At 33.1% G+C, this 20793-nt stretch overlaps 1 protein-coding gene across 1 annotated transcript; it reads right to left on the minus strand.

Annotated features, from left to right (window-relative positions):
- Positions 1–1990: 1990 nt before the first annotated feature.
- LOC107435450 (uncharacterized) lies at positions 1991–19732 on the minus strand. Its single transcript, XM_016047066.4, has 20 exons — positions 19164–19732; positions 18939–19083; positions 17977–18305; positions 16528–16609; positions 16107–16425; positions 15475–15533; positions 14386–14475; positions 13725–13816; positions 13432–13530; positions 13225–13302; positions 10722–10806; positions 10584–10642; positions 10409–10478; positions 10158–10249; positions 8662–8724; positions 8408–8474; positions 7557–7823; positions 3914–4030; positions 3012–3164; positions 1991–2799 (listed from the first exon to the last, which is right to left on the minus strand). The coding sequence occupies exons 1-20, from the start codon at positions 19562–19564 to the stop codon at positions 2707–2709; spliced, it is 2760 nt and encodes a 919-aa protein (XP_015902552.2). The 5' UTR covers positions 19565–19732; the 3' UTR covers positions 1991–2706.
- Between the last annotated feature and the right edge of the window lie 1061 nt (positions 19733–20793).

Consider the following 20793-nt stretch of genomic DNA (forward strand, 5'->3'; position numbering starts at 1 on the left):
GCTAATGTGTCCAATCCTAAATCATCCGGGTGTAGATCAGGAAATGATTCAAATGTAATAATAGTTAATCTCACAACGCTGAAACCTTTTCAGAGTGGTAGGCTTCAGTTTGAAATAACTTCAAAGTTAAACGTGCTTAGGTGAGAGCAATTGTAGGATGAATGATCTCCTTGAAAAACAAAAAATCCTACACCGAGTGAGGTAACTGAATTGAGAACAATATCGATAGAGAGTCACAAATTTGCCAGTAGAGATGGGTGTTATAATATGCTCAAGACTAGCTTGTGCTATGAGGCTATAGACTTTGCTATCATTTCGCTACTTGCTTGGCTAACTTAATGTCTGTCTAGGATTAAGAACCTGATAGATGCAAGAGAATTGCCCTACAACATATATGGTTTGTAACTTTTATTGATCCTTGACCAACTTGTAGTTATTATTGAGTATGAAGAGAAGTCCAAGGCACCCTAATGTTGTAGCCATTTCAGTCCAAGATTGATATCTAGTTATTCTGAGCTGAGATTGACGTGCAGACTTACCTTAATGTATACAACTTGTAGCCTTTTTGAATTGCAAAAGGACTAGATAGACTGAATCATTTTTGTATGAAAGCTTAATATTGGGTATGCACACCTAAAATGTACACTGATATAAATGAATATGTATGAGTAATGAAATTGACACCTAATGAATAAGAATGACAAATGAACTAACACCTAATGAATGTTTATACATAAAAATGGAGTTGGAGTTGGTATAACAGGTCCTTGTAGCCAAAATGTGCTAGGTTAGTATTGATATCCTAGAAAATGATATTACCCACTTGAAACCGTTTAGTTATAACTCCAATATCTTAATACTGTGTAGCAAACAGAAATTTGACTATTCAACGATCTATATATATATATACAGGAAGACTACCTTGAGGACTGACCTGATTAACTTCAATGCGGTCCAAAAACTTGCAAAATATACTAGCCTTTAGATTATACCGAACGGCTCAGATTGCACCTTTTTTTCCCCTCCCAAAAAGGCTCTCACGTGCATTCCCTTACCCTTCTGCTTCCACCCTTCCTCCTCTCCTCTGCTTTCACCCATCCAGCAGCCAGCATCTCTCACCATTCTAGCAAGCGACCACCATCTTCCCGTCAAGCAAGCAGCCACCAAATTTTATTTTTAGGAAAAAAAAAAAAAGAGGGACAGAGTATCAGAACTGGAAATTGCCTTGGCACAGCACCAGTTGTTAAGAAAGGGCTCAAATGCTAAGTCAAATGCTGTTAAAATTCCCAGTTCTGATCATCCGAGTGTCAAGCAAGTGGATCCATTGAAGTAAGTTTTAGAGCTTGTTAATTGCCATTTTTATTGTCACCCTGGGTAAAATAATAAATGTTTGTTTTCTGTAAAAATCTGCTCTTGTAACCTTCTAAAACCGGATTGATTTAGAAATTTCCATTCAAAAGTTTTTAGTAGTGAAATAGTATTTTTCACCAAATTGGCTGTGCACTAAGGCTTGCTTACGGAGAAAGCTAAGGAAAAAAGATTGGAACTGATGAGGAAAGGAAGGGAGGATAGAAGAACCAGGCTCACGCTACTGTTAAAAGTTTTTGCATTCAATTGTATACCCACTTACCAAAGTCAATAGTTTTGGATGCTGTTATCAAATTAATTTTTCCCTTTTTTCTCAATCATTTTTTATGATTTGTACATTACATCAACGCAAGGGACAGCACTTGCATTTAGGGTGGAAGCAGAGGAGAAGAGGAAGAAAAAAACGTGAGAGAGTGTTACTAGAAGGGAAAAAAATGCAATCTGAACCGTTCAGTATAATCTAAGGGCCAGTATGTTTTGCACGTTTTTGGACCGCATTTAGTATTTTTGGGTTTCTTGCATAACAAGATTATTAAAATGTGTACTTAGATCATCAAAACAATATCTAAGATATCAAATAATATTTCTTGATCATTAAAAAATTCGTAGATTTCCATATACATCATAAAAACAATATTTTTCATGCACAAACATCAATTTTAGTTCACAATCCATTAGTAAGGTTTCATAAAAATCAATTAGATATGGTTGGATCATAATTAAACTTTAAAACCCTGACCAAAAACATTCTTTTACATTATAGTAGCAAGAACTAAAGTGAAATTGATCTAAACATGTTTCTTGTAATACGAGAAACTATATACATCCATTAGTTGGATCGCACCTTGCTTTTGCTTGAATAGTCAACTTCATAAAAATAAATAAATAAATAAATAAATAATAATAATAATAAATAACAAAAAATGAAAACTAAAAATCCAATTCTAAAGCCCCAACATAATAAACGGCATAAATGAAGAAGTGAAATAAAATTTTATCCGGTTTAATTCTGCTATTTATTTATACTGATACATTAAATTCTAGGTATAAATGCTCGAAAGATTTAACAGAAAATAAATGAATAAATAAATAAGGAGCCTTTTTTTTTTTTTTTCTAAATTATGTGTAATTTATTCATTTTAATGATTTGCTAATGTTAGTTGATTATAGTAAAACATTTTTATCAACATAAAAAAATAAAACACAATTTAAAATTATGTTACTTTTTTGTTTTTTATTCCATAATCAAGGGCTGCTCATAAATTAGGACAACATACGCATCTAATTTCCCATTCAGCATGGCCATAACAATTCGAACTGAGAGCTTTTCGATAAAGTTCATGTAGAAATAGAATTGGATTTCATCTTCACTATATCATCAAGGCAACCTTGAAGATCCCTGGTTTCTTCCATGTCGGAGAAGCTGCCAGCCTGAGTATTCAAAAAATTTATCTTGTTAAGTCCTTGTTTTTTTCCCCCCACTTTAAAATGAGTAAAAAAATTGCAGAAATTCCACTTGTAAGGATAGAAAAGGTGTCAAGCAATCCATCAAGCTAAGATAATACGTTGTTTTTTATATGTTACTTAGGCATAAAGACGTGCATACTAGTGTTGGAAGTGAATTTATCTGAAGATGATCATGCCTGTTTAAGAATGTTCTTGAGATGCATCTCAGCTGTAAGTAATTCTTTACGGCTCCCGGTAGATGATGAAATTTCCATATAAACCTTGCAAAGTTCCAAGGAAGCATGTGCAAACCTTCTAAACCGATCTCTATCTTTCCATAAGTCAGATCCCTGAGAGAGAAGAGCAAAGAAAGAGACAAATATTTGGAATACAATTTATGGACAATAATAATAAATTTATCTGATCTATAATTTCATAAGCTAAAATTATACATCTCTCCTAAAATAAAGTAACTATAGTTGCAATAAGGTTTATGTGAGGATGTAATCTTGTGAATGTAAGCTTAAATACATAGGCCCGCTTCCTATCAGGCTCATCCTATTGAGCACAATGATAACAAGGCGCAAGAGCCTAATGTATCCAATCGTTTGTTGAATCCTGCTTCAAAAGAAAACAGATATACTCTGCTCAAATTTACATTTGCCCAAGAATTTTGGATGAGGTTTCGCTTTCTTACAAATGCTATCAAATAAGAGCATCAGTTGATTAATAGGCAGATCACCACCATGTACGTAGTAATTATATTAGGGTTCTTGTTATAAGAGTTCACCCTACGTGATTGGCAATTCTAAAATCAATTATAGAGGTTAAACGATAAGTTACTCTTCCCCAAAACAAACACTTTGGTTTCTATCACTTTCCTTGCATATAAAAAGGTAAGTCGTATCCTTTTGCTCATTTCCTAGTAAAATGAACCTAGAAATTCACATTCATAACTTAAGATACGAAAAATTGCATTCATTTGCTCATCTTCAGATGAATAATCAATGTTGCTAGCAATAGAAAGTGTGAAATAAAACCTACCAAAAGTAACCATACAAAGTAACATAAATTGCATAAGTATTACTAACAGAGGTACCTGGTAAGATCTAACTTGCTTCAAAAGGGCTTCAGAGCACATTGTCAGATCTCCTTTGAGTCTGTGCCACCTTGCATATAAGCCCCAGATATCTGATCCATTTCCACTGCGAACTATCTACATCAGGAAAAGAAATATTGAGTCAGCAGATATAGATGTTCAACCGAACCAAAAGGATGGCAAATAAGAGAGTATTTCTATACGATACCCAAACTTATACAACCATTTTTTTTATTTTTTTATTTTTATTTTTTTAATTTCAATATCAATATATATGGATTAATATCCCAAACATTTTCTTCTCAAGAACCAAAAAGATTAGTGCCAAGGTCAATTACATGACCTTGACCATGAACTACTAAAGATTTTCTTTGAAAAGTAGCTTTTCCCCATCCCCTAGAGGAGCTTCTATAGTAGTAATGATAAATTAAATATGAATAGCACAAGAGAGGAGAAAAAAGCAGACCCACATATGGTGGATACACAATCCATTGTCTAAAGAACCGAAAAGATTAGTGTCCAAGGTCAATTACATGACCTTGACTATGAACTACAAAAGATTTAAGAGAGAGTAAATAGCAGACCCACATATGGTGGATTCATAATCCATTGTCTTGAACTTGATTTGAAGACATGGGTAAGGCAAACATAATCTGCAATATGGTGACATAAAGTCACCGAGAGAATTATGGCATCTTTGCCTAATCACATCATGGCAACTGGATAACCTGATTGGTCCAGACTGGCACCTAGGTGACAGCCACTTGACAGGTTATTAGATAAAAGTTTGCACCTTGCCCCATTTAAATTGAAGAGCTCTCTTCACATGCTTACATGCCAAGCAAATCCATATAAGCAATAGTAGACCAATGGGTTTTAACTTCCAAGCACTCAGCCATCAGGTTTAATTACTAGTTTGAATCTGATAAGGAAACAAATAGATGATGTAACAGGCTTTTCTGCAACTGCAGGATATTGGGTAATAGCTTTGTTGAAGTATAAACATCCTATGAACGATTGGATTAGATCCATTCAAAGGCAACAATGATTGTGAATAACCTTTTTCCTATGGAAAGTTCATTAATCGGTCAGTATGCACATCAAAGAGTGTACTTAACCACAATCTTTGAATTTAGCATAAACACTCATCTAAAAGCCTGGTTCCTGTTTATATCTTGAGCCATGTTTGGGCCTTGCATGCTGGCCATAGATAGTTTATTTCAGGATAATATAAACATTTAACTTAAAGAATAAAGCCCCAATATAACCCGTCTTCTTTCGCAAACCCATAAAGTCCACCTATCATCATAAAAATCTAAGATTGAAACGATACTAAGTTACTAACTATTAAAGGTTTAAATAATGCATAACTAACTAAAGTTGCTGATTTTTTATTATATTCCATAATTTATTCAAGTATTTTAAGTTTGCATTACAATCATAATTGATTCTATTTCAAATATGGCTATACCTAAGAATTATGGCTGATTCATAATAGATTTTATGTAAAAATCATGTGTTGAAACCCAAGGCCGATGAAAAATCCTGCTTATGAAGTTAGCATGAATAGAACCTCTTTTTGGATATATACATAGTGTTGTGGTTAGAATAAAACTATGACGTATTTGGCGCTAGAAAATGCATAAAAAAGTTTTTCAAATTTGCATTCTGAATAACCTACAAAAGAATTTAAAAACATAAAGTTATAACACATTTAAGTCCAATGCAACTTCTGTCAAACATAATCACAACTTCAATAATATGTTTAGATCCGGACACTGGGAAGGAAAGAAGATTAATCAAAAACTTAAAAACGCACATGAAGGTGTTTGAGGACTCAAGAGACCGTATTCGCTTATCAGAAGTATTAGGAAGAGAGAGACTTTCAAGAAAGTTGAAAAAAGAAGACAATTCTTCTGTCATTCTAAATTTCTAATTTCTGTGTACTTTCAAACAACAAAGCTAGTACAAACATCAACATAGGCAAGAAAACAGATAGAATTTCTTTGATATTGATAAATAAAACAATCTAAGAAACAATGAAGAAAAGAGAATATCCAACTAGCAAGAATCTTCCCACCTCCACTTTAGTTAGACTCATGTAAAGAACACCCATATCAAGAAAACAAAAATTTAATGCATATGCAAGTTTTATGAAATAAGCTGACAAGTCTTTTCATGACTAATGATGCCTTGTAGTCCACCATAAAATATTTTCATGCATGCAAGCTTAAAGATGTAAAATTATGCTTCAAATTCATGGAAAACTTTCAACGTGCTCAAATGTTTATTGTGACTTCAGATAATATTGCAAATGACCATATTTTGTGTGCTCTACTGTTCTTAATGAAGGATTAACTATCAAGTTCTAGCTATAGCCCCGTAAGTCTAATAAACTCGTGGAGATCAAGAAAGAAAGACGAAAGACTTATGTTCGATGTAAACATATAAAGTTGTTTATTAAATGTTCTTATGAGAATTCTTAAGCTAATTAGTTTCCTAATTTAATGAGGTTTCTTTATAGTCATTAGTTTCCCTTCTATTTTAGGGTATACCCTTTTCAATTGGTTGTTTTGTTATAACTACGGCCCTCTCCAACCCTAATCGACACATGATTTTGATTACTGAATAAAGCTATTGATTCTAATCTCTCTTCCCCTTATCCATGGTAGCGTCCTGCTTCAGAAACAAATTACTAGTTTTGAAATGTATGTGGGTCAAATAATGGCATAAAAAGAGTTTAGCAGGATTTATATACATTTTGGGTGTGAATGTAAAGTTCTAAAATTTTGACATTATATAGCATGTACCACTTTCTGATTATCAAAATAAGCCCAAAACACAATCATATCTTCAGTATTGATAGTGATGTACAGGGTATTTGATGCAAGATGGAAACAAGAAATTGTTGCAAATTGGAAACAACCTTTGAAAACTTATCAAAGGAGAGGAAAATCAGATTCTAAAGCCCAAACATTGATTTGGAATGATTTAGGATGAAGATGGGCTTATATGCCTTTCAAGGATTTAGTAGCCTTAACCTAATTTAGTTTCCTTATTTAATTTGAATTATTTTATTATTTTAGTTCCTTATGTTGTTAGTAACTTTTATTAATTAGTTTCCTTATTTAATTAGGTTTCTTATTATTTTAGTTTCCTGATGTTGTTAGGTATTATTTTAGTTTCCTAATATTGTTAGGTGGTTTTATTATAAATAGGGGCCTTTGTAACTCTTTTAGACAAGTTGATTAATAATACAAGAATTTTTCTGAGAGTTTTTTCTCTGATTTTGTGTGATGCAAAACATAGGTATGATGCCTAGGAATTTTAGGAGTGATTCTAGAGCCTATCTTTTAAGTTTCTAGAATAGCAAAAGCAACACTGCCATGCATGAGAACAAGAAGCATAAAAAGCTGGCTCTAAGATCCCATAAAAATGATCAACACCACCAAAATTCATTAATATGTTTATTTATAAACACCAAAATAAGCAATGGAATTGATCAATGATGAACAGATTTATACATAATTTGTGGACATTTTGAAAAAAGGAATGCAAATAATTGGCAGTAAGAGATATTCACTTTAACAAAGAGTAAAAGCAAAAGTAAAGAAAACTGATAATTCATCAAGTTAAATGCTACCTGTTGTAGAACTTTTCCAATGGAATCAAGCAAGTGTTCAGTTTCCCTTGATCTTTCCACCCCAGATTCTGCATATAACTCATTATGAGGAACTATTTGAGAATCATCTGGGCAGACTTGAGAATTGTTATTGTCAGTCATTGCAGTAGATGTAGAAAGACTAATTGATGCCCTTTTCTCCACCTCTGCCATAATTTTTTCCAATAGTTCAGCATCAACTCTTTTATTACTAGAAATTTCCAACACCATACGAACAGCTTCCAGAGCCTAAAAAATGAATAAATAGAAAATTATACAAGTCAGTTATAATGACATGGCAACCAGATATTACAGATTAGCATTGCACCGATGACACTTCAAAATGCAATTACCATGTATTAAAACTCTAGTCATTCAGGTCTTATAATTTAGAGGCAGGTAGCATCAAAATTCACTACGTATGATATGGCATCAAACAATAGTCTATTGAGCTCATTAGATGTTATACATTCGAGTGAAACAAGGTTACAAATAACTAATTGCATCATGCATTTAGGACTTATCAAGACAAGAGAGACAGTAACCCCAAAAAAATGATAGCAATTATCATTAAACCTACCTCTTAAAAATTCTATAAGTTGATAAAAAATAAAATAAAATAAAATGGGTTTTTCAAGCAGGTTCAGAATCTCTAAGGTAGGTACCAACTCTAGAATGCACTGACAGAACACAGGTATTAAGACAAAAATAAAAACCTTGGCAAAGCTTGAGCATGATTACAAGGATATATCTTATGTCCACACAAAGCACACAAACCAAGACCAACCTTTGTGTCAAACAGTTTGTGACTTTTCCAAAAGGAAGCATTTTACCTGGGTTAAGTTGCCCACATCAAAAGCAACTTGGCTGTAGTTCTCCCACAATTGCCAGCTGTTTCGTCTGTCACCAAGACAGGTGTCAGTCAGCACATATTCCAACCATTCCCAACCAGCAACAATTGTGTGTGCAAGAGTGTTCGTGTATGTCTCTGTGTGGGTGTGTGTGTGTGAGAGAGAGAGAGAGAGAGAGAGAGAGAACATAATGCATGTGATATAAAGATGAAGCCATTGATGCAAAAACACAGAACTTGAACTTCAGCGCTTCTCTAAAAGCTACGAAAGCCTCTTTGCTCTTCTTCCTTATCATATGTCTGCACAGTTGGAAAAGTAAAAACACTTTACTAAAGTACTTAAATATAATATGATTGAACGAAAAAAAGACATTTATAAATTCAGACCCAAAAAAAGGAATTGCGATTGACTTTAAATTATCCATCACAACATATTTATCCAACATGAAAGAAAACCACTATAGTTTTACAAGACTCTCAAATGAGAAAGAAAAAATAATACAACTGCATAGAAATTAATATTTTAAGCTACTTTGATGAATCTTCATAGTTGAAATAAAATAAGCAGGACTCATGGGCAGAAGCAAACAAAAACTAACAAAACAAAACACTCAAATCCACGTTCTACTCATTAGCAAGGGACCAAATATCGGTGTCAACATTAATGTGAGGTTGAATTTTTGGAAATACCGACAAACTGTCAATGTAGATAGAAACTCCAGAAAAATCACAAAAACGATGGATAACTTCCTAAAAGTATTGAATTTTGCATATAGAACATGTTGATGGGCAGGTATTGATACCCAGCAATGCCCACCAATATTTATAGAAATTATTTACCAAAGATAAGCAATAATATCTGTAAATATCAGCTGATTACAGCAAAATCCTTTTTTTTGTTTTGCAACACCAGGGTAGAAATCTCTCCAAACCCCCACCCCTGCCTATCAGTGTTGCCATCCCCAAAAATCGAAAATTTCAACAAAAACATTGAATGACATTACTGATTTGTACTTCCTTACTCTGTAGGGCATGAATAAAAATTGTCTCATTAACTTCTCGAGTCCCCGCGATACAGTAGACTCCTTTGCTTTGACAGGATGGGAAAAAGAAACTCCTTTTACTCTTTTCTTCTTTTTTTTTTTTTTTTTTTTTCTATTTTTTTACCTGCGTTGTCTTTCTTATAAAACATATCTCTCTTTAACTTCTCTATCCTCCCAACACAATACAGTAGATTGCTTTGCCTCTACAGGATGGGAAACAGAAACTACTTTCTCTCTTACCATCTCTTATTTTTTCTTTTTTGTTTTCTTTTTTTTACCTCCCAAGTCTTTCTTATCCTCATTTTGCCCCCCGTCAAAATAATTTAACCTCTGCACTATATAGAATAAAATTTTCCAGTACTCACAAAAACAGACGTCTAGATATATTCCATTAGTAGCTCGTTTAGTATATAACTAAAATGCATTGAACCATCAAGATTTACTTAACAGGAGACATACTTTGTCTAAACTAGAAAGTATTTAACTGTATTATAGCACTTGAAGAAGTTGCAATAATTACTTGGTAAACTATGAGTAATCTGCAAATTCAGGGTAGTATGAAAAGATTACAAATTTAAAACACAGTCAAGAAAAAAAGGAATTTTGATGAGATAAGGATTCCCCCCAACACCCCCCCCCCCCGCCCCAGAGTAGATAGACAAAAGATGATTTAAAATGAAGAGAGCATACAAACAAGCAATATTATTCCATGCCTCCCCATTTTCTGGATCTAGTTGCACAGCACGAGTAAAGCCATCCAATGCCTTTTCAACATCCTTAGCCTGTACCATTTCTTCAGCAGTAAGTCCAAACATAATATTACTAGCTACCCTTTTATACAGAATAACAAAATAATCACCCCATTTTTATAAAGTATGTCAATCTATCAAACGTGTAAATTGGAGCGAAAACAGAAAATCAACATAGGTCGAATGAACTACCTTCAATGCAGCAGCTCCTAGTGCAAACCAGCCATCTTGATACAAGGAATTCAATGCCATTGCAGACTCCCTGAAATGAAATAACAGAAGTATTAACGCACATTCAAATAATTATGAGTGGAAAATTAGCAAACACCAAAAAATCAGGGAAACAGCTTAAAGGAAGAAAACATACCACAGGATTTTAGATTTCTCATAGTCACCTCTATTATATGCACTACGTGCAAGAGACCGCTGTCAAACAGAAAAAAGGTATTAGCAAAAGCAACGCTAAATTGTATTGGCAAAAAGTTGATTACAAGAAATTCATCACCTTAGCTCTGGCTGACCTATTATTTGAAACTTCCAAAGCTTTTTCATAGCAGGAATCATTGTTAGTGACATCACCCAGGGAGCACCTAAAGTGCAGAAGTTAGATAAACAAAATCCTTTCTTATTACACATAGAAATACAAGTTTAAACAAAATTTATAGAAATTTAAAAAGAAGCAAATTTTATACTCACATGCATTGGTGCATGCATGGAGATAACAATAGTGGAGGTTAATAAAACGAGCTTCAAAACCATCCATATTGAAACAAAGCTTCAAGACAAACAAAGGAAAACAGAAGATGTGCCTCAAGTTAGTACTGCTTTAACGCAAGTTATCATTTGCATAAGTTTTAATCAAAGATAAACCAAGGGAAAAAGCATTGTAGTATAATAAAGAAGTTAGAAAGACCAAGAGGCACAATTCAATGATTTTAAAAAAGAGTGTAAAATTTGATATACAATAAATCAAGGAAAGAAAGACAAAGATACAGTCTAAGGTGATAAGGAAGAGTAGTAGAATATGATGCACAAGAAACGAATTTAGAGACTATATGTGTTTACAAACTTCAATTTTAATGCAGAGAGCAAATAAGTGGCACTGTAACAAAAATACAATCTTTTGAAATATGTATTCCCACTTTCTTCAATTTGGCAACTCCTAACGAAGGTTTGAACAATATCTGTATGTTCATGGTATCTTAATTATGAGGACAGCTGGCATAGATCTCATGAAATGAAGAAGGAAAAAAATAAAAAATAAAAAAAAAAATGTAGTGCCCTGCTTCACTACTTTTATCCTTTTAATGTGAAGAAAATCTCTATGTATAAGTAAATAAGATATGAAAGGAGGACCACTAATCCTACCTTACATCAGCTTACAAATGAAAACTGAAAAATACCTAGCACATGACCTTAAAAACCACCCTTTGCCTTCTTTTACCACAAAATACATTTTTAAGCACAATAGAAGATGTATATTAAGTGTTGGATTGAGAATTGGCAGGACAAACTCTTATCGTTGCATTGAGAATTGGCAGGACAAACTCTTATCTAATCTCATGGAAGAAGATTTGACTTTCAAAGCCTTAATGAAAAGTCACTTCTTTCACAAAGATGGCCACTCTTAAACTTTGATAATTGCCAATTTAAATAGCAGCAGGGAATTATGGGTCAGTGATATTCCATGCATACACAAGAGTCAGAGTCAGTTGATCTCTTCTTGTCAGGTTGCAGAATCAAAGTTTACTAATTTGGCATATCATAAAGACAATGTTCAAGATGTTTACATTTAGAAATGACTATTTTGTTAGAAGGAGGTCCTGAGGGGGGTGAATCCATTGCTTTCTGCATGAGCAGTGAATTAGGATGAAGAGGACGAGCATAGCATTTGAAGGCTGAAACACTCTTTCAATGTGTCTAAGTAGCAGGGTGAAAACAAGTGGTAGTCAGTTGATCACTTCAGGTTACATCACAGAACCAAAAGTTATGGGTTAATCCATTTTACTAATCACCATTTTGTTAGGAGTTGTGGAAGGTATTAGAACTATTCCTGATTGTATGATGTATGAATTTGAATGGAAAAGAAGAGCAGATCTTCTGAAGGGGAAACAGAAATCACTCTTTTTACGAGATTAAATTCAAATTTTTATGCATAAGCTTTTTGGGCATAGACACAATTTTCTTCTTCTCTGAACTTTATTATTTCTTTTCAATATTTAGATTGTAACAATTTTATGAACTGGTGGTTACCCATCCTTTAGCACTTTTCTCATTAAAATTTAGAACCCATAAAAATCAGTGTCGTGGAGTACCTCAGTTGTAATTTGGTCCAGAGGTAGGTATGTAATTTGCAATTCCAAACATGGTCAAATCTAATTTAAATCTAAATTGTGACTGTTGTAGGATCCTTGGCATATCAGTTCAACTATATATATGTATATATATACATATATATTTATAAAATATCCGAAAGTTATTATCCTATCCCTTGGCATTGGAAGGATACAGGAAGCCTGGTACATTTGTTGCAGAAAGATATTTGGTAAAAGTTTTACTTGATAAGGGCAGTTGCTAAATTTCCTGCTAAGTTTATTGAATGGCAACTCATGAAGAGTGCGCATAAGACCATTTCCCTTTTCTTTATTTCATTCTCTTTTTTTTCTTTTTTCTTCTTTTTTTTTTCCCCCTTTTCCCTTCTTCTTCCTGTATGACTGTGGAGCACAAAATGGTGCAAATGTCCCTCTTTCCCTAATCCCCTTTCTACTATTGTTTAACAGGACTGGACACTCATCTATACATTTTTTAAGACTGAATATAAGGCTTTGATCATATTCACAAAACACAACATTGAGTTCTTTGGTTTGCATTGCGGAAGTTGTAGTTGTTTCAAGTTTCAACAATATCAACATATCAGCTTAACTTTAATTTGGATATTGATTCATTGTAACAAGATACGAGAGAAATATATATTTGTGTCTATAATACAAAGCCATACGAACACATACCATAACCTGGGGTCATTGGGCATTTCAGACAATCGAACCTTGATAAGGTCAACAGCTGCTGCTTTCTTCTCCATTAAACTGTTTTCCATATAATAATTCATATGAGCCCCCATGGAGTAACACCAAAATAAAAAACAAAGAAATAAATTTGAAGTCACAGCAGATGAATAATTCAACTTTGGTAATAGCCTTTAAATGATATCGTACCGATAACATAATATCAGATTGTCCCATAACTCCAAATCCTCAAAAATTTTAACTGCCTCTCCTATCAAACCACAACGTACCAAAAGTTCACCATATTCCCTAGCAATAAAATACAAAAAGGAAAAATTAGAGTTAAACAAAAAAGGACATCAAGTGTCAGTAAGAAAGAAGACATATAAGACTATGAAAACAAGAAATGGTGGTTGGAAGCAAGTGTAAAGTAACAAAAATTTGGAAAGCAAATATAGAAAATGACATAATTGCACTGCTCAAAGATGAAGAAAAAACCATACTTCCGCAAGGCAGGAACTGATGGAATATAAGCCCCATAACAAAAAGGAATCCTTTGTGCCACTCCTGGAGAAGGCTCATAGATACCCTGGACCTGGAAACGAAATGCTCATAAGTGAAAAGTGAAAAAAAGGACAAAGCCACAAACTCAAACACTTGGATAGTTAAATCGACAAATGGTTTGACATTATAAAAATGGTGAATCTGCATACACCTAATCGACCAATAAGATGTGAAGTTATAAAACATGAATCCATTAAATTTAGGTGCACTCACCTCATTAACCATATTATTCCACTGTCTATTAGCAAAATCAATAAATCAAAGACATACAATTAAATTCTTCTATTTTAAGCCATTCCTAATATTACAATTATCTAAAAATGAAAAACATCAAAGTAACGATAAAAAAGTCTAATCAATTTGCATGATTATAACCAGTTATTTACGAAATTTTGGAAAAATAACTTTGGAAAACTTGAAAACAGAGGCCCTTCATCTTCTAGTGTTTCAATATCTTACCATCTTAAAGGTGCACAGAAAATGCATAACCCAGAGCACTGGCAACAATTAATAAACAGGAACACACCGAGCAAAAGGAAAATATATACAGAACATAGAACTTTAAGCAAACTGACACATAAACAAAGATACATGTCATACCAACTTATCCATCATCACCAAAGCACGCTCCTTTGTGCGACTACGAGTTGACTCCCACCGAACACGTAGAATGTCGCAGAAACACCGAATCTAATAGAGAAAATGGACTTTTATCAATTCAATGAAGAAAATAACAAAAATGGAAAACTAACAGAAAAACAATTGAAGGGCTGCAATAGATAAAAATTTCAGCAAGACAAAAGAGGCTTACAGCAGACATCCAAATAAACCGACAAAATGGTTATACCAAATGCAGTCATGCAGATGCAGTATCATACGCTATTGCAATTTACTTGGACTATGGTTTCCAGAGGCACTTTCTAAACCTATCTTTCCTCTTTCATGCTATCTGTCTCTCAAGTGAGGTGAGCCTACTGATAACGAATGCAGTGAAGCTTTAATCAGTTATAGACTAATTAATTCCATGTCGAAAATCTATTTGAGTCGAGCATTCTCACTAGACAGTTGATTGAGCGCTTAGGAACTTCAAGACAATAGTTAAAGCATTGACATGCCTTAAAAATGAAAAATGGACTTGTGAATATTAAAACATCATCATTTGGAGACACTCTTCCCTAAAAGGCTATGGTTAAAGTGAATGGGTGCTTTCTGCTGCAGCATGTTTCAGCTTCATCATTGGTATCAGAATGATAATCAAGTTCTGTTAACAATCCTTTTATTGACCATTGGATAAAACTGATTGTGGGACACCAATTTGCTCAAGGAGGCAACCATTATGAGCGTTTAGATGGAAGATTTTCATATAACTCTTCAATATCTATTTGCTTACACATTTTCCAAGAAAAACCAGAAGTACATTTGAGATCCTACCATGTGAGTCTCTAAACAACAACATTTTAGATTCATGACAATCTCTTTAACTCAAAACTAACTTATTTATATGACAAGGATTGAGGCAATGGATATTTGACATGAGGGAAAAAAAAAAATTTCAACTACGTATTGAGGTGATAATTACACATTCAACACTTGTTTTACAAGAGAAGAATAGCACAAAATCATATGTGTACTTTCAATAGAACTTTTTAGCAGTTTCATAACCAAATGATGTTGTAACTTTGTACTTACAATAAAGTACGACGACTGCTGAGAATCGATTGCCTCGATGTATGGAGCCATATCCCATCCTGAAACAAATACAAGCCATTGAAATAGTCTAAGCATATTACTTTAATCAAATATAAAAGAAATTGTTGTACTCCATATTATAAGCAAGGATTAAACATGAACACATGAATATTATAATAATAGATACATCAGGCACGTATCCATTATTGGTATGAATTCATGGAAATTTCAATGCAACTTTTTCAGTATCAATACCAACATTGGTTAACATCTATGGAACTACAAAATGAAAAATATGTATAAGGAAAATGCATGGTACAGAGAGAAATTCAAACAAACAATGACAGCAAAATCCATGCCCTTGCGGTTTGTTCAAATTAGTCTTTCATTTTTGACAAAGTAATAAGCAAAAACTACCATTTAGCTTCCAATTTAAAAAGGCTGCAAAAGAATATAACCATATGCATATATCAAAGCAACATACTTTGCACTCAACAAAATCCACACCCTTGTGGTTTATTAAAATTAAACTATCATTATTGACAATGTAATAAGGAAAAAATACCATTTAGCTCCCAATTTAAAAAGGCTGTAAAAGTACATAACCATATGCATATATCAAAGCCACATACTTTGCATTTCATCATGTCGAGTGCTCTTCTCAATTAGAAGACATTTGGCGAGGATCACTGCTTGATGGGTTGCACTCAAAGGGGTACCAGTACCACCAACTTTAATGCCTTTTGCTCTAATTTCAGATTCATTGTCATTTTCTAACAGTTTTGGCGTCATTAATATATCAGAACCCTCATAAGTTTCACTTTGATATGAATTATTATCACTAATACTAGAGACTTGTGTCTGAGGGTCACAGGAAACTGAGAGACATCTCTTGCCAGTGTTAGTTGAGCTTGTGTCTGCAACAAGTACCATTTGTGCCTTTGGTTCTACCTATATTAAAGAATAATATGCAATCCTAATAAATGAACTTGAGAAAAAATAATATATAAACTTCTGAGAAAATAATATACAAAGTACATACTTTAAATTTACCTGATATAAAGTACGAAAACCAAGAGCCCCAGTAACAGAAAGATGAAGACCAGCTGCCTCTTCAGCTGAATTAAAGTATAACCTGATGCCAAGAAGGTAGAATGGCAAACAACAATAAGTTGGGAGATAAGAGCAGGAAACTATGTTTAACCTTCAAATCAGCCAGCCTATCATACATAACATAAAGGTGACACTGTATGAGCAACTAGCTAGTGCTTTTACAATACAGAGTCATGGGATATAGATCGTAGTGCATCTAAATTTAAATCTTAAAACAATGTATCAAACTACTTTTAACAGAAAGAATGCATATTACAAGCAAAATGGAGATTTATGGAATTCACTTTTTGCCAGTTCTTCCTTCCTATCGTATACACATGCATACGAAGAGATGCAAGCACGGACACACACAGAGCTGAAGCTTTTGTTCTGAAAGTGGGAGAGCACTATGAGCAACTTCTACCTGGTAAATGGATACAAATGTTCCCTCTACTGCTTAGTTGGCAGCAACACCAAAATCTGGGACATCTATGTCAATTTGCCAGAGATAGTCACAATGAAGTTCGACAGTCTTTTTGCAGGAAAGTGATTGAGACATGATTTTGGACCCAGATATAATGGGAAAGTATCAAAACTAAATAGCAATGCTATTTGATCCCGTACAGTCTTTTTGCAGGCAAGTGATTGAGACATGATTTTGGACCCAGATATAATGGGAAAGTATCAAAACTAAATAGCAATGCTATTTGATGCCGTACATTCACATTTCCTTCCCCTATTATAGTACTTAAATTTAACCCCCCCCCAAAAAAAAAAAAAAAAAAAAAAAAAAGTTAAAAGATCAATCAAATTGTGAAGGAATGGGAAATCTTGGGTATTTCTTGGTCTGCTTAAAAAGCAGTTTACTCAATGTGAACATCTATAAAATGTATGCCTCACAAGTCACAACCTTTAATATCTTCATATTGAAACAAATGATACAAGGCAGGATCTATAATTTCAGCACTAAACTGGTTGGCTATAATACGAAGGCGTCCATGTAATAAGGGTTTAGGGCTTTGGAGAGCATGCTCAAGGAGGTATTGTTTTTTAAATACCGTTTCCCATCTTCTACCACCCAAAAATGCATAAAGAAGGGGTCAGTTGTTTGGTTGGTTCCTTTTTAACTTGTTTATTAAATTCAATTTTCCAATGGGAACTTTTAACTGCATTAATATTGTGAATAGTTGATCACCATGCAATGGTACTTTTGGTAACAAGGTTGACTTTTCTCTAGATCATTTTCAATATAAACATAATCAATCACATAATCCACACAAAGATCTAAGACTATAATATTATGAGAATAACTAACCAGTCACAAGATAACATTGCTAAAAGTAGATTTTCAAAAAATTAAATAAATAAACATGCTCATAGAAAAATGAGAAAAATTCCCTAATGGATCACCTGCAAGAATCAACTCGTCCATAAGTATATTCCATGATTCCAGCTTCTAGATGAACCATGGAGACAATTGTTAAACCCTCGTCATTATGCAAGTTTGAACCCCAATAACTCAAAACCTTTTCCAAGGTGCCAAAATGATGCAAAACATCATGCATAAAGACTTGCAAGAGATCAAATAAAGAAGAAGAGCGGTCATCCAAAATTCTCTGATGAAGAAGTAAGAGCCTAGCAAGCCACCATGTGATGCTCCTAATTCCATACACAGAGACACTTCCTTCAAATAACAGATCTTTCATCCTCACGAGCAACATCTTAGCAAATACTATATACTTCAAAGCCAAAAAAAAATAATAATAAAAGTTAAAAAAAAAAAAAAAAAAACAACAACAACTTTTATCAAATATAATTAAGAAAATAGCATCTAAGAAAAAACAACAAATGTTAAGAACATTCATTAACCAACACTTGACATCAGACTAACCACATAGAAACACAAAAATCTAACAGCAAGTGTTCCTCTGATAATTTGTTTTTGGTTTTTGATTATTTTTCATTTTTGTTTTTGAGCTTTCACTAAACCTGCACAGGATCAGGCTTTTCTTTTTTTTATCAAATGATAGTTGAGCTTCTCAACTATCTCATAGGCTTGAAAATGATTTAAAATTATCCCACGCCACTTCTAAAAAACACAAACAACTTTGATACTATTTTAATTTCTTTTCTTTTCTTTTTTTTTGTTTTAAGCTATAAATGGCAATTACAATAATCATTCATGGTTGGTTCATGTATGTTTGTGATTGTTTGAAAAGAAAAATTTGTTATGAACCAGAAAACTATAGATTAAAAACACTTTGGCCCCAATACAAAGTAAACCATTGACATACTAAACTCCAAATCAGCAGGCTTGAATTAAATTAAAATCTGAGGAAAAAAATAAAAATAAGTTAATAAATGAAGAATACCTGAAGATAAGAGAACTTCCCAAGCAAGTCAGACCCAGCAGCCATAAGCTGATTACGAGCCCAACTGTCCCACCCCACAAATTTATTATCATTACCCTTCATTCCTCTCAATGGCAGAGGGCACTTCGGCAAACTCTCCAATGGTCTAACCAAAAAAAAAATTGCAAAAATCTTCAAACAAACGTAAGAAAATAAAATAAAATTACATGGAGTTGTCTGACTCACCCGGTCATGTTACACTGAGTGAAAGCGAGAAATGCCGCTACTGCAATGCACATCACCACCATGACTCTGTACGCCGAGTCGTTTGCATCTTCTCCTCCTTTCAGGAACGACTCAATTGCTATGAGGAACTCGGAGTAGACTCGGCCAGCGCACTCAGGGGAATCGTCGAGGTTGGAATCGATGAGTTTGAAGACGACGAGTCGTTGGAAATCGGGGTTGGTGATGGCTTGGAGATATGTACCAGTCTCGATGAAATGGAGTAAGTCGTGGATCAGAGAACGGAGATGGTTTCGATGGGAGGATTCCGATTGGGGTTTGGGGGAGCAAGCGGACGGCGGAGGCGATGGGAGGGTGCAGCGCAGGAGACGAAGCTCGCACGCACGGAGAAATTCCTCCTCCATTTTAGAGAAAACACTTTCGAAACGTTTTTCTGTTTCTGTTTTCTCGAGAAGGAACGAAACTCGGATTTGTTATGGGTTTTAGGAGAGAGGAGATATCAGGGTTTAGGGTTTTAGGGTTTGGCGCCACGAAAACCCCCGCACAAATTAATACAGCAGCCGTCGTTTTATCCAACGGAAATATTATGTTACACCCCCTAATTCAATTTAAATTTTCTTTTTCTTTTCTTTTTTTTTTTTTTTACCTCGAATCTTTTGACTGTGATTCCTTTTTTTGTTTTTTTGGTAAAAAATAAAAAATTCATCCTAAAGAAAAAAAACAAAAAATAAAACTACTTCATACTCCCTTATTTTCTTAAATCCAAATTTCATCATAAAGATCGCAATACTTATTTAAATAAATAATGAAAAAAGCAGTAGGGTTATCATAATAATTTATATAAACAATTATAAATATCTTTTTCTATCTTAATGCATGATAAAAAACTGAACAAAATTTTAGTTTCCGAATTACTAAAAATAAAAAAATAAATGTTTATCGATAGTTAAATTTTAAAAAAAAAAAGTAATATTTTTAGGATAATTATCTCAAAAATTAGTTATCTGAAATGAGTTTTTTTATTCAATAATATTAGAAATATCAAAATATTAACAAAATTTATTTTTATTTTTCAAATTATATATGGATAATGTGATAATATTTAATTATTTTTTTATTAATATATTTATTCAAGGGTTAACCTTAACTAATAATATTTTAACATTTATTATTTAGTAAATATTTTTATGATGTTTTAATAATATTAGAATTATCAAAATATTAACCAAATTTATTGATTAAATGATGTAGTCAAATTTAATTGTTTTATTTTTTAATTCACTTATTCATTTAAATAATCAATCATCTATATTTAAATTATATAAATATATCGATCAATAATATTTTAACACATGTTATTTGGTATTTAAATTTGATGAATATTTTGATACCTATAGCATCACTGTTACTGTTTTTTATTTGACTCAATAAATGTTAACATTAACTATCTAAAAATCATAAAAATATTAGTTTCAAAATAAAAACCCTGAAAACTTATATATATATTTATATATATATATGGATGAATAAGAATTTGTAGTAAAATTTAGATTTTAAAAAGCAATTTAATGGCTTGTTAATTGGTTTTTTATTTAGAGAGTTACAAATTTTAAATTAATTTATAACAGCCACT

Source organism: Ziziphus jujuba, chromosome 7, assembly GCF_031755915.1.
Source record: "Ziziphus jujuba cultivar Dongzao chromosome 7, ASM3175591v1".
Lineage (NCBI taxonomy): Eukaryota > Viridiplantae > Streptophyta > Magnoliopsida > Rosales > Rhamnaceae > Ziziphus > Ziziphus jujuba.